Here is a 14,298-nt window from a genome sequence, read left to right on the forward strand (position 1 = left end):
CTCCCTGCGCGCTGCGAAACAATCAAATGCAGGAAAATAGGGTGCCAATCGCACAGAAAAACGCCCGTAGGCGGCAACGCGGCTAGGCCGCTGTACAGACCCTCATCGGGCGTAAGGAAGGCCGAGGCCTGGGACTAATACCGACTCAGACGAGCTGAGCGTCACGGTGAGGCAGCGGGAGGCTCTGACGGAACGTTCACCTCAGCGCGGTCTCCCTGACGAGAACGCTGCGCTGAGGCGAACGAGACGCACAGGCTCCCCCTAGTGGCCGGAGGTGGCCGCGAAACACCGGGAAAGCCGCGTGAAGAGCAGTAAATGCTCCCGTGGCTTAAAAGGGGGATCTGAAAGGCAAACAAGAACCCCTCAACAACGTAAAATCAATGACAGATTCCAATTATTCAAACAACCCCACAAGTAGAAACCCAGTGAGGAGAACTACAAAAAACCACTTAACTGGCTGCGAAGCAGCGAAGAAAGAGGAAGTGGTCATTGGAGGGGCGTCCTTTCTACATGTCATGGACACTAAAGAAGGACAATGTTACAGACTGTTATAATGATGACCATGGGACTTGTAGTTTATTCAAGATTTTTTCTATGTTGTGATAGCCTTTATATCCTTTGTTCTGAGGTATAAGGCTTATAATGATGCTTTTTGGCTGCTGATTGTTTTTGTTAATAAACAGCGAAGAAGGGAAAAAGCATAATCTGAAGCCTCCGGTCCTGACATAGAATCTTCCATCAATGCACACCTTAGTGTGAATAAAAAGATGAGCAGCAAACTAAGGCAGTGACTGACAGACACTATGCTGGTCCTCTCGTACTGTGCCCTATTGATACTTACTAAGTCACCAGTCACTCCAGCGCGGAAGAATTCCTTATTGATTGCTACTCTGACCGCCCCCATGTACTTCACTGTCTTGTGTAGACTAATATGTTTTGTCAGACAAAATGAAAAATATTTTTTCATAATCTGTGTTTTACGTTATGCAGCTATTGTCCTCGTAGGTTTCTCCCAGAGAAAAAGGGTGTTTTCCTTCGACAAGGATGAATTGGAGAGTGTGCACCCACACTCTCTTCCTGCAAAGCTAGCCCCTCCTCGACCCGGCAACCACCAGCGCTCCAGTATGCAACCGTCTTTTTACATGTTGTGATCAGCTGGTTCCTCAGTTTCCAGCTACACTGGGAAATGGTTTTTGTGCGCGACACTGACCCTAGAACATCTGATTGGTTCCCTCACAGACCTGAGGTACTTGAAGCACCTGCTGTGTTTCTAGGTTCACTTAATGTTGGATTCGACAAGCAGAAGGCAGCAGAGGGGCCAGTGGAAGCAAGGAAGCCCCTGAGGAGCGCATATTTCCCAACCAGGGCATTTCAAGTGGTGAAGGAACAGACTGACTATTAAGCGCTAGAAACCGACTAGCTTTCCATAGGCTTCTAAGAGGGATCATGGCACAACATTCCCTATCCTCAGGGCACCAACGTACTTTTAATAAGTAGTCCATTGTGCTGCTCTTTACTTCGGGTACTGGACCAGTACCTGTGCTATCCTGGAAATCTTCCTGTCCTGAGGTTTGGGGTGTTAGTTACAACTTGTGGCGCCTCCTGCCTAGAAGGTCTATGTATGCGAAGGAGTTCAGAATAGGGGTCCTCAATTATACAAATCTCACAACCACTACATTTAGACCCTACATTCTTCTAAGCACCTACTGGCTATTTAGTTGGCTGCCTGTGTCAAATGTATACAAAAATGAAAACACGTGTTATGGCCATTTACAACGCTTTACTGTGATTAAGAACAAATGTGAACAGGTAGACCAAAAAAGAGATTCAGCCCAAGGTTAAAAAAGGATGGAAGGATGGCCTTTTTTGTCGTGTTACAAAGCACCTAATTATGGATTCTTGACCTTTTGTACTGTATTTTTGGTAATTAGGAAAGGGATGATACATGAAAATGAAACCGATGTTTCTACAACCATGTTTACTCTATACCTCACAAATTACATTTACCCCTTGTACTGGTGTTACTTAACTTGGTTACCTTTATCAAGCTCAAGCAGTCTTGGAGCACGTATGACAATTCTAAAATTAGGTCCGAGTGGAAGCTCGAACTGCTGGGTCATCGCTGCCCCACTGACCCCTTGTTTCTGACATCACCACATAGTAACGTAGTGCAGGTGAGGAATGCAGACATGTTTTTGGCAGGATGCTATGGAAATATCTTCCCCAGTCTATTCAGGAGTACCTGCTACGCTGATTTGTGTTACGTTTTCATGCTAATTTTTGTGTCATTGCATGACTCTCCGCGTTTTACTGTTTTCTCTCTCTGACAGTCTCGTTTTGACGACAGCGCGGGCTCAGACTCTAGTGCACAGGTTGGGAGACCCTTCGGTGTGGGAGGCACTGCCCTAGTTTTGGGGCCTGCCAGTGGTGAGAGGTAGCTGCGAAAAGTGGCTCTGCCATCGGCAGCCAGGTGCTTTCCTCACTTTGTCTGTCTACGGTCCTCAGAGAGGTCTGAACTCCCTGAGGCCACATTTACCACACAAGCGCAGGCACAGCATCTTAGTCTAGAGCACATGGGTAAGGCAGGCCCAGCCTTACTCCACCAATCACACTCAACGCTGTGAGTAGAATTTGAGGCACTCAGCAGGGGTACCCTAACAGCTGGGCCACTGTAATTATGAGGTAGGGAGGGTCACATAAAGTGGTAGGGTTGAGTAAATTATGCGTCAAGAAACAGCAAATTATGTGGCACATTTTGTGACAGTATAACTTCATTTTGTCATTTTTAAACTTGTTAACACTGTTTGGGCATTAGTTGCACCTCATTAGTACTAGTTAAACATCCAAATATAGCATCAAGCTACAGAAAGTTATCAGTCAACCTTTGCAAAGGACTTTCAACTGCCCCGCAACATGTGTTGCTGCGTTTTTACTAACTTTTGAACAGTTTGAGCTAGAGACAATTTTTTTCTTAAACTCTGCAGATTATACGGCATATGTTGGATTATGCAACAAATGCAGCAAAAACACAATTATGAGAAAATCGCCACACAATTGCATAATTCCAGTGGCCCTGCCTATCAGTCACATGGATGTAAGCTTTATGCTGTTTGCCTATCTATACCAATAAGCGGAAGAAAATGTTAAGTGACCAACATATTTTTTTTAAAGGGCACATCCCTGATTTGCATGAGAAATCATTAATGTTGCGGTAGTGCGGGCAAGTGCCCAGAACGAGTTGCTCTAACCCTCAATGTGTAAGACTCCGAAGCGCTGTATGATAATTTCTACTCATGGATACATCTTTATTATATATGCCTGCTCTTGCGCCTCCTCCCTGCTCTGGACTACAGTGGTGACTACACATGGACTCAGCCCCTCTCCTCTTAGCATCCATGCTTTCTAGCCCATCTGGATATCCCCCTCTGTACGGATGTATGTCTAACACTTCATTTCCATTAGTTTTCTATTTGTGTTATCTTTCTTGATAAATACAACTTATTAAATCAAAAATCATCCATTGATGTCCACCATTTTATGTCAGAGCGGTGCCTACTTTAAAATATACTCTTTTATTCAAATGTGACTATTCTTTCTGCTTAGTAATTTACTTAACATCAACTGTTCTAGACAGTCCATCACTATAATCCAATAATTATTTGAAAAGACTTTGCCTCAATCTTGTTATTGTGTCAGAGCGCGCTATAAAGTCTGAGGTCTCCTGGTGCTTCTGACTAAATTATAAGATAGAGGGGGGTGCAGAGGGTACTCAGAAGGATCTAGATAAGAGCAGAGTCTCCAGGTGTTGTCTAGATGTGACGTGCGATGAGATGCACAGGAGTTCACCTAGAAGAGAGTGCCAAAGGGACGGTGCAGGAAAATGAAGCCCGGGTCTTGTCCTACTGAGCCCTGGGCCGCAGACAAGCTTCAAACTAGAACAGAGAGTGTGAGTTCGAGAGGAACAGTGGCTGGAGCACCATGTGTAATGCATAGTGGCAGGGCTGTCTTTAGCGTGGGTGGTACCCAGTGCGACAATGTTAGCTGGCGCCCCCAATGACCACCTCCACCACAGATTCTCTTACTAGCACCGTTTAGCAGTGACCAAGTCTCCATACCCATTCTCTCTCATAGAATTGAATTCATTATATAGCGCTACTCATACCATTAAAGTATGTCAGAGCACTTTGCATCACACTCACATTACAGAGTCAATCAATCATATGTAATCAATGTAAATCAGTGTATAGGAAATGTTACATAAGCCAAAGGACTAAAAGTGTAGGAGTCATATGTCATCCATACTGGTAGGCAGTATAGTTTAGGAGTGCTTGGTGTCGAGAAGCACAAACTCAGAGTCGAAAAAGAAACCGCATAGTTGGGAGTTTTCTTTAATATTAAGAATCAATTTCTACCCAAATTAACCCATTTTGCAATATTAATCAATGTTCTATACTTAGCAGAGTGTAAACTTGGGGATTTGTAGAGCGCAGTTGTTGCCCGTGGGCGTCCAAGCGCTGGGGAGATCATAAACCTACAGTGCACATGAAGGGGACAGAGGAGTAAGTTAGCACACAGATGTGAAGAGATGAGTTTTCAGTTGTTTACGGAATAAATTAAGGTTCTGGGTGGCTCTAAGATGAAATGGTAGAGCATTCCAGGCCTTAGCTGCGTTGTACATGAACGTTCTACCGCCTGTTCTGGATCTCTTTATTCTTGGGACGACTGCCAAAAGGGTCTGGCTAGAACGGAGATTCCGCTTCGGGAAATATTGACAGATAAGGTTACGGGTGATGGTAGGACCCATGTTCCAGAAGGCTTAGTGGGCTATGCATAGCGCCTTGAACAGAACCCTCTGTCGGATCGGTAGCCGGTGGAGGCCTATTAAGCTGGTCCTGACTGAGTATCTGTGGGGGATTTTAAGTAAAAGGCGAGCAGCGCTGTTCTGAACAGTTTGCAGCCTACGAAGGGTGTATTCAGGTGCACCCAGGTAGAGGGCATTGTTAAAATCAAGCCGGGAGTGGATGAGTCCTTGAATGGCTGCCTGTTTGGCTTCAAGGGGGAGGATGGGGAAGATTTTGTTTAATACCCTCAGAATGGAAAAGCATGTAGCTGAAAGTTTAGTGGCTTGGGTATTGAAGGAGAGGGAGCTGTCCAGCCACACTCCAAGACTTTTAATTGCATTTTTTGGGGTTGGCGGCGGTCCTAGGCTGGAGGGCCACAAGGAAGGGGGGAGAGCCGGTTCTGAGGGTCCTAGGAGCATTAGCTCTGTTTTGTCTCCGTTTAGTTTCAGGGCTGATGCCGTCATCCAGCTCCTCACTTCCTCTAGGCATTCTCTGAGCCCACCTGACACAGGCCGGGATGACTCTTGCGCCAGTGAGACCACCAGCTGTGTGTCATCCGCATATGAGATGATGTTAACTCCAAAAGGGCGGACGACGCTGGCCAGTGGTCTCATGTATAGGTTGAACAAGGCTGGGCTCAGAGAGGAGCCCTGAGGAACTCCACAATTTAGTGGTCTACTGGAGGAAACTGAATCACCGTCAAAAACCCTGAAAGACCTGTTCCCCAAAAAGGATTCAAACCAGGCCCAGGCTCCATCCACAATCCCCACACTAAACAGGCGGTTGAGTAAGGTGTCATGACACACAGTGTCGAAAGCCGCGCTTAGATCAAGGAGGATCACTGCCACTGATCCTCCTTGATCCAAGATTTTTCGCGCTTCCTCTACGACCATGAGGAGAGCTGTTTCTGTCCCGTGCTTGGGTCTGAAACCTGTCTGGGTGGGATCCAATATATGGTGGTCCTCAAGATAGGACGCCAGCTGTTGGTTTACATATTTCTCCAATACCTTGCTCAGCCAAGGGAGAAGAGAAATGGGGCGATAGTTCGCCAGATCAGACGGGTCCAGATTGGGTTTTTTGATCAGAGACCTGATTATGGCCCGTTTCCACTCGGGTGGGACAGTGCCAGAGGAGATGGAACAGTTTAGAACCTCTCTGATGACAGGCAGGGTAGTGTGGGCTGCTGCCATTAGGATGTCCGGAGGGGCAGGGTCGGACGGGGAGCCTGACTTGACACTGCGGGCTAGTGATTCTAAAGTGGAGAGGTCTAGCGGGGGGAAGTGAGTTAACTTGTAGGGGGTGGGGGGAGGCGGTGGGCTGGAGGGGTTATTAGGTTGAGTGGGCGGGTCGGTGTTTGAAGAAGAGAAAGTTGAATAGATTTTGTTTATTTTCTGGTAGAAGAATTCGGCGATGTCGTCACACTGGGTGACCGATTTCTCGACCATGGGCTGTTGGGGATGGATTAGTTAGTTTTTTAATGATTTGAAAGATCTCTTTAGGTTTTGATCTAGCGTTCAGGATCTTTTCGGCGAAGAAGGTCGATTGTGCTGTTTTTATTTGGGATTTGTACTCGTTTAAGGTTGCACTGTACTGATTTTTGTTCTCTTCTGATCGGTCTAAACGCCAGCGTCTTTCCGCTCTTCTACAGAGGCGTTTTTTTTCTCTGAGGGATTGGGTGTTGTACCACGGGGCGCTTTTCTGAGGCCGCTTCAGTACAGTTTTGCTCATTGGGAGCGTACAGTCAAGGGTTTGGGAGATCCAGTTGGTGTATGCCTGATTTGCTGAGGCGGGATCATCCTGGATTTCTGGTTGTGAGCTGGCCAGTTTTGTGCACCACTTATCCACCTCAAGGCGCGCCCAGGCCCGCCTGAGTTTGGTGGTGGGAACCGGAGGAGAGGGTTTAAGTGTGGTCCATTTAAAGGGGATTAAAAAATGGTCCGTCCATGGTAGGGTGATGCCTGGGTCCACTGTGATTTCAGAGCAGTTAGAGAAAATTGGGTCTAATAAATGACCTTTTTCGTGGGTGGGAGAGGGGACGCGTTGAGTTAATTGTAGAGCTGCTAAGTCGTCAAGTAGGATAGCAGCTGCATGATCAGAGGGGGAATCGAAGTGTAGGTTCAAATCACCTAACACGGTGTAACTAGAAGAGGCGCTAACTCTACTAGCTGCATTCGATGGAAGGGATAGGAGGAATTGCTTCGGAAGGCCGGGCGGACGATAAATGAGTGCCTGAAAAGCAGATGTTGGGTGAAAGGTTGATGTTAAAGCCCAAGCTCACAGTCCGCGATGGACTCCGGGGAGAGGCGACAGAGGTATTGCTCTTTAAAAATGATAGCAAGGCCTCCTCCTCTCCCTTTTGGCCCGTCTTGCCGCGTTATTTGATAGCCGGTGGGGAGGGACTCGACTATCGCTGGGTTGGATTCGCTGGTGAGCCAGGTTTCCGTAAGGAAAAGCAGGTCCGGAGTGTGCTCTTCTATCAATATGGCCATTTCTGTGCTGTGTTTGGGCAGCGAGCGGCAGTTTAGCAGGAGCATTTTGAATTCCTGAGTGGCTATGGTGCGCAGGTGAGGTTTAAGAGGCGCAGAGCAGGTAGGGCAGATGGAAGGAAGGTCTGTGGCTTGGAGGGAGTGCCACAGTGCCACATAGAAGTGTATGCACTTCTATGATGAAAGTTAATACCTCACTATTCTATATTAGGACTTTAAGTTCTAAATTGCAAGTAACAAAAGGATGGCTCTTTTAAAAGCAGTAACCTTCTGAAGATCTTTTTACATTAAATGCACTCTGTAATCTACTTGGTACACGTTCTTTGCAGTAGGTATATTAACCCTCTGTACTGCCTTTACATACGTCAAAAACCTCAACTACACAAAACTCTGATCTCTGGCCAGGACGAACATTAATCACAGGAGTTATCTTGACATTTTTGTGAGGCCCTGTAATTGCAGGAGGAAAGGAACTTGCAGCAGGTGCTTTTAAAATCATAATTAAGTTGTAAACACGGCGCCCCCAGGGCACCACCACCCTAGAGCCGGCCCTGGCAGGGAGGGGCGCTCCAGGGGGGGCGGGCAAGCGCCCCTCCTTGCCCCCCCCCTGCGGACGCCCATGCCTGATTGCTGATTGGGATCACCCACACCTGTCCCCAAGTCCCCCTCTGCAGCCTGTTTTTAGGTGGCCCCCCTCTTTGCCTATGGTGTAACGTGCAAGGCTACCAACCCGTCTTGCACCTGGGTTCTCCAGGGCACGTAAACCCAAACTGCCAGTGATACTTTGGTCCTTGGCCCCGTAGCACCTTAAGTTTTTAAAGGGGACCCATGAAACACGATTGCAAGTACCTGTATGCAGTATATGTTTTTCTCTCCATAGGAAAGCCTTACTGCGTATAAAAACATCTGTGTCACAATTTTACTTACCTGTAAAAATCGATACCTCAAAAGGTATTTACCCAATTACCAAGTTCTTTTTGTATATATATATATATATATATATATATACCTGTTATTTTTCTGAATTGGTCTCGAGTTTGTTCTTTAGTGTTTCTCATTTATTTACTCTTTGTGTACAACAAATGCTCAACACTATCTTCTGAGGAGCCATAACTGCTCACCCACACTACCACAAAAGAGCATTTGGGAGTATCAATTTACGCCTGGTAGGCCAGTAATACCTCGTTTTGGTACAATGCATAAAAAGCCAGCTTCCTATACCCAGCCACCTTTATCTAATAGAAGTTGTAGGAAATTAAGTGCTTGGGTGGATGATTGTGCTGCCATATAAACTTGTTCCATAAGCCTTTTACATGATGAAAACAGGAATACGAGAAGTAAAAAGATATTGCTCTAAAAAGCTATAGAAAGTTGGGTAATGGAATCATCTTTATTCTTTATGTAATGTCCTTGGTCTTGTTAATCAGTGACTTATAATTTAGCACTATTATTGTATCTATAGTAGTAGATGCCTGAATACCCTGATATGTAGCACTATTGATGTCTTCCTCCCCTCACACATTGGTGTAGTATGAGAGAACAGTCTGCTAATGCTTGTTGAGCCCGTTTCTTTTTGGCCACAAGGATCTATAATTGAGTTAATCCAACTCTTGCTTTCTTTTCCCCAAATTTGCAAAGCTAAGACCTGGCCCATATCCTTGTTGTTCTCAAAGCATTTGAGATGGATATTATGTGATTGTTCAACCTCTTTTTTTTTTCCCAGACTAGCTTCTGAAGTTCCAGTTTAGACTTTATAGTATGAAATACAAAAGCGGGGAAGCAGATCCCGCTGGTTTAAAAAAAAAAAGGCCACTAAATATAAGCCATGTGTTTGAAGTAATGGGGGTTTGGAAGTAGAGAGCTATCAAAAGTCCATCTATGCCAGTTGCCTTGAACATTTAAACATTGTGTGAGACAAATAAGGCCGCAGGGGTATAGTCAGATAAAATACGAGGGAACAAAGTTATGGAAACATGTGGTGCTAATACTTGAGTTACACATATATCTGTCCTGGAATACTGCTTATGTTGTACAGAATGCCTTCCTCATATTGTCTCCTGATGAAAAGAAGAAAAATGAAAAAATGGTTAAAACATGACTGGTTAATGCATAAATTGGCAGAATTCAGACGTCATCAGATAAAGTGCTCCTGGTCCACTTATTTAGATGAACTTGGACTTGAGTCTTAGTAGTGTAAATATATGTGCAGACTTTAAAAAAAAAAGAAGAAATTGCATGACCGGTACCTGCAGGAAGCTTGACGCACACTAGCATCCTGAAAAGTGATGTTGCAAAGTTGCCATTATTGGTTCACTGTAGCTTGGTGAAAAACGTGGCAGAAAAAGGACAAGTCACAGACTGTGTCGTTTATTAAGACGATCAGTTTGAGCAAGAAATTGCCTAAAGGTAAAGTTGTCTACGTTGATCTAGGTAGCTCTAGGGAATGAATCACCTTCCCCCTCTACATTTGCTGTTGATGTTCCATTTGCCAAGACTTGGAAAATCTTGTTGAATCTAGTGAACTATGAACGCCAGAGGTTTGTCACCTTTCATGCCTTTAGGAATGCCAGTGGTGCGCAAATTATTTGTGCACATTAAATTAGCTAAATCCTCCATTTTCCAATAGAGATTATTTGAAACCCTGTTCTTGAGTTTGTTGTTCCATTAGCTGTGCCTTGTCCTGCAAATATGAAATATGCTGTTTATCCTTTGACACTCCAGAATCCATCATGAACAGTTCTTTAGATATTTTGCAGATTGCTATCTTTGTCTTACGATGGGACGTTTTTAAGTGCAGCTAAGTCTTTTTGATATTCTTCCTTATTCAAGCAGAGAAGCCTACATATTAACCCCTTGTATGCTCATGACGGAGCCGCTCCGTCATGAGCCGCGGTTGCGCTGTGCTCATGACGGAGCGGTTCCGTCTTAGCCCTGCCGCCACGCCTGCGCGGCGCGTTCTAATAAGCGGTCGGGGCCATGACGGAACCGCTCCGTCATGAGCACAGCGCAACCGCGGCTCGTGACGGAGCGGCTCCGTCACGAGCATGCGAGCGCCGCTCGGGCCCCCCCCTAGCGCTGCGGCGGAATTGCCGCCGCAGCGAAGGGGTTAAGGAAAGAGTGGGATCTTCGTGTCATGTCATTAGTCTTAAAGTTTTGAAGTTGTTGTACATGTTGAAGAACTGTGGTGTTGGTTAAATTGTTGGCAGAAAGATCCCATAGGAAAATGTTGTGCTTGATATTCGTGGTTATTTTTCTTCGTCTGATCAGATTGCGGCCCTTTTGAGTTTTGTCATCTTATGAAGCCTTCGCATTGTGCCCTTTTCCCACCCTCAATCCTGTCTGTTAATCTGCTAACTACTGTCGCCAGGATAGTAGCCACTGTGTTTATCTCAGTAGTCCCCACATCTCCTGTGGCAAGCCCATTGTCCAAGCTCAATAGGAGTTTTCAAGACCTGGAAGTTCTAGCCGATTTGTTAATAAGAGTGCTGCTACTATTTTTAGACTCGTATAAAGGATTTGTATCCACTTCAGATCCTAGATTTGACTGTCCAGAGAGAAATGCAGTATTATTTGGTGGCTTAAATGCATTAAAAGTCTCACAGGCGCTGCATCGGCTAATAGCACCTTGCCATCCACACGATCGTTGCTTTGGAGATTAGAAAACAAGTCTCTTACACTAACGTCACTCTGCGGCATATTAGAGATCTTAATATTACCTCCCTGCTGGGTGTGTCTCTTGAAGCTACCAAAATGCCACAGGAATGGTCCGGTTCTGCTGTACTGCCTGGACTACCTGGTCCGGTCTGTCTGCAACATGCCAAATCCTTGTCTGGCTGTGTCTGCTTTTTGACAGGAGGCAGCGTGACAAGAGCTACAACAGTTTCCATTGAGCTGGTCTGGTCAACTGAAGCTGAGGAGATTAGACAACCTGCAGGGCACGTCCGCATTAGCCCTAGGCCATGCTTGTGAGTGCCCCAGAAAGTCCTGCTTGATTGCAGTCCTGCCAGAGCACCGCAGCTTGACAGCCCGCCCTCTGAACATGGATGCCATTAAGGTAGTGATTTTAGAGAAACGTTTACACACCTCCTGCAGTCTCGGAAATCTTAACTGACAGATAGCAGTGCTATGGGTGGTTAACAAGGTTATTAAGCCCACCTGAAAACTTCAGCAAAGACTCCCAATAAAATGCCAGGAGCACCATAAATATTTGTGTGGGAGGAGGGCAATTTCCATATGGCAGGATCAGTTCTGCAAGCTGGACACCTCTCCCAGTGCAGCGCCGATTCCTTAGACAGCCGCCATCATCCCCAGCATTCTCTGAAATGGAAACCTTGTTTTTGAATCCGATAAATCCTCAGGCCTTGATAGCTCCTGCTAAAGTTGGCCCCATGGATATCTGGGTCTGCATGGAGACTTGAGTTAACAGTGCACGTTTGCTCTGTAAAGCTATGCTGTCTGGTGGCCCATTTTCATTTACCTTTTGCGGATAAAAAAAATAAGACACTTCAGGAAAGTCCTATGCTGGGTGTTTTTGGTCATTATAATAGTTTCTGTGGCTCTGTTTTTTTTTCCGTTGGATAATCATTTATATAAGATTTAAGTGTTACATGATCCACACGTAGGCATGAATTTAATAAAAATTCTCATAATGGACAACTAACCTAATAAGTACACTTTTCCTTTATGAAAAAAAAACGGTTTACATATATATATTCATTGCTTTTTTTCAGAACAACCACCAACTAAAATTCCAAAAATTGAGTCAACTCATCAACAGATATTGCCTATGCATTCTCAATCAGGTGAGAATTATTACAGTTGTGATGATTTGGTATTTAGTTTAACTGTTATATGCCAATTTTCTATTACAAATATAGTGCTATAAGTGAACATAGTGCAAAGTAGTTTTGGAGTTTTCAATGGTATTAAATTAGATATCATGATACCGCAAGGGGGCTGTAAAGTCAATCAACACGCCTACCACAAATGAACCTCTGCACAAAATCTACAGACATTTTTTTTTAAAATCCCAAGCATCAGCCAGTGCTAGTACACATAGCTGCAGAATCTCGTTTTTTGTGTAAATTGCTGTGGCGAAAGACTGTTACTGGTATGTTTAACTAATCTGCAGTTCATTGTATTTGATATCAATGGAAAAGGAGCATTGTAACCAGTAATGTTATGTCGGTGTAATACAATTATCTGCCGTAGGAATGGTTTTCACATTTGAAACTACCGCTACACTTATGTTTATTGATAATACTGATACAAGTTGTCCAATTGGTCCATATTCATAACTGGCACTGCATAATTTCCCAAACGTGCATCTAGAAAGATACGGAACTGCATAAGTGCTCTCTCACCCTCACCACATCAGTCTCATGAATTCTTTCTCATCCTTAGCATCAACATGCTCTTTCCCGTGAAGGAAAAGGAGGGAGGTAGGAAAGCTCAATGTATTTAAAAGGTTGTTTTGGTGCTCGCACCCTGAAGTACAGGTGTAGTCAATGTTGCAAAATGAGCAACAAACCTTATTTTCAGTATATAGCTACTGTTCCAGTGCACTCCTTTGTGGTGTGCCCTCCTTTCTTAACGCAGTACTAGGATTCCATGTCTATTTTTGGGGCCTGCGTATGTAGTGCGTACATCTACTATAACCATTAGCCAACAACCCGCAATATTTTAATCCATTGTATCACAGGGAAGATTTTGCGAATTCATTTCTATTCTTGATAGTCAGTTTTTCGCATTCTCTATTGAATTAAGTTTAGTTCTGGGTTAAAAAACACATTGAAATCTAGAATTCTGTCGTTTGGTCAGTTAAAAACATTTAATTTTGTGGACCAAAAAATTCCTTTCACTTCGGTTTGGATTAATTCACTTTTCATGTTTTGCATAATCACCAATGAAAAGATTGTATTTTTTGCTACAGAAGTTGCAGGAATTGAGCCAAACGTTTCTCTTGACGCAACTGTCTTGTTAATTGAGAAAATGCAGCATAGTGGTTGAGGAACTAAAGTTAAAACACCAGCTTTATTTGAATTGACCTTGTTTTTCTGCAACATCAGTGCAATTGTTAATTTGTGGAAACATGTTACTTCAAGGGACCCATATAGTGCTAAAAGAGGAATTTTCCCATAACTTGCAGTAATCTGTGGCCCAGGGGTAAAAAATATTCTGATAAAAATGATTAGATTAAAAGGCTCTGTCTTCTCGATCTGGTTCTGTAGTATTTCGACAGTAACCGACACAAGAGTTAACTACATGGGCCCTTTGCGATCTATCCAGCTACCGCATGACTATGATCCTGAAGCAGGTATGTAATCTGCTTCTCAATGAAAGGGTAATACTTCACGTGAACATTGCTAGGTGGCGCTGGTTGCCAAGGCAGGATATATATGCCATGTTTATTGCTGAACTCTAATATCTAGTGTAGCACATTCCTGTGGAAGAAAAGAATGGTTGTTTTTTTTATTCATTATTAGATCAAAACGGTGTTTCTATTCCTGGTATTGAACTAATGTGTTGTGATAACTGTCAACCTACAGACGTTCATGGAGAACACTATGTATATTTGCCACTTTTATAGAACATTTTCTTCTGTTTAACATTAAAGGATAAATATTGAAGGCATACTGACGCTGAGGCTGTGTGAATGTGTAGATATAGATCAGTGTACTTGTTCAGTGAAGTAGAATTATTTCTTCTAGCTGACCAAGTATAATGTAATGGAGGGCCATTTAAACATTCCTAATGATGCTGGCTGGGCATTGTGTGTTAACTGTCCAAGTGGACACCAACCTTCTCTTAGTTCATAAAAAACTTCGGACATTCATTCATTTGAGAGATCTCGGAGGGTTATGTGGATGGGCTGGTTGACTAAAGTGCCCAATAAGAAAACCACTGATCTCTATTATTTGTTCTTTCGTACTTTACTGAGGCTCTTAAACATTTGAGGCACAGATATCTAG

The 14,298-nt window shown here is 44.2% G+C and overlaps 1 protein-coding gene across 2 annotated transcripts in view; it reads left to right on the forward strand.

Annotated features, from left to right (window-relative positions):
* CCNK (cyclin K) overlaps positions 1–14,298 on the forward strand; it is a 482,638-nt gene that overhangs the window by 420,562 nt on the left and 47,778 nt on the right. For both annotated transcript variants that reach the window (XM_086937756.1, XM_086937757.1), the window contains one exon: positions 12,058–12,129. In XM_086937756.1, the coding sequence (XP_086793882.1) occupies positions 12,058–12,129 (72 nt within the window). The remainder of the gene's footprint in view (positions 1–12,057; positions 12,130–14,298) is intronic.

Source organism: Lissotriton vulgaris, chromosome 9 (assembly GCF_964263255.1).
Source record: "Lissotriton vulgaris chromosome 9, aLisVul1.2, whole genome shotgun sequence".
NCBI classification, from domain to species: Eukaryota; Metazoa; Chordata; class Amphibia; order Caudata; family Salamandridae; genus Lissotriton; species Lissotriton vulgaris.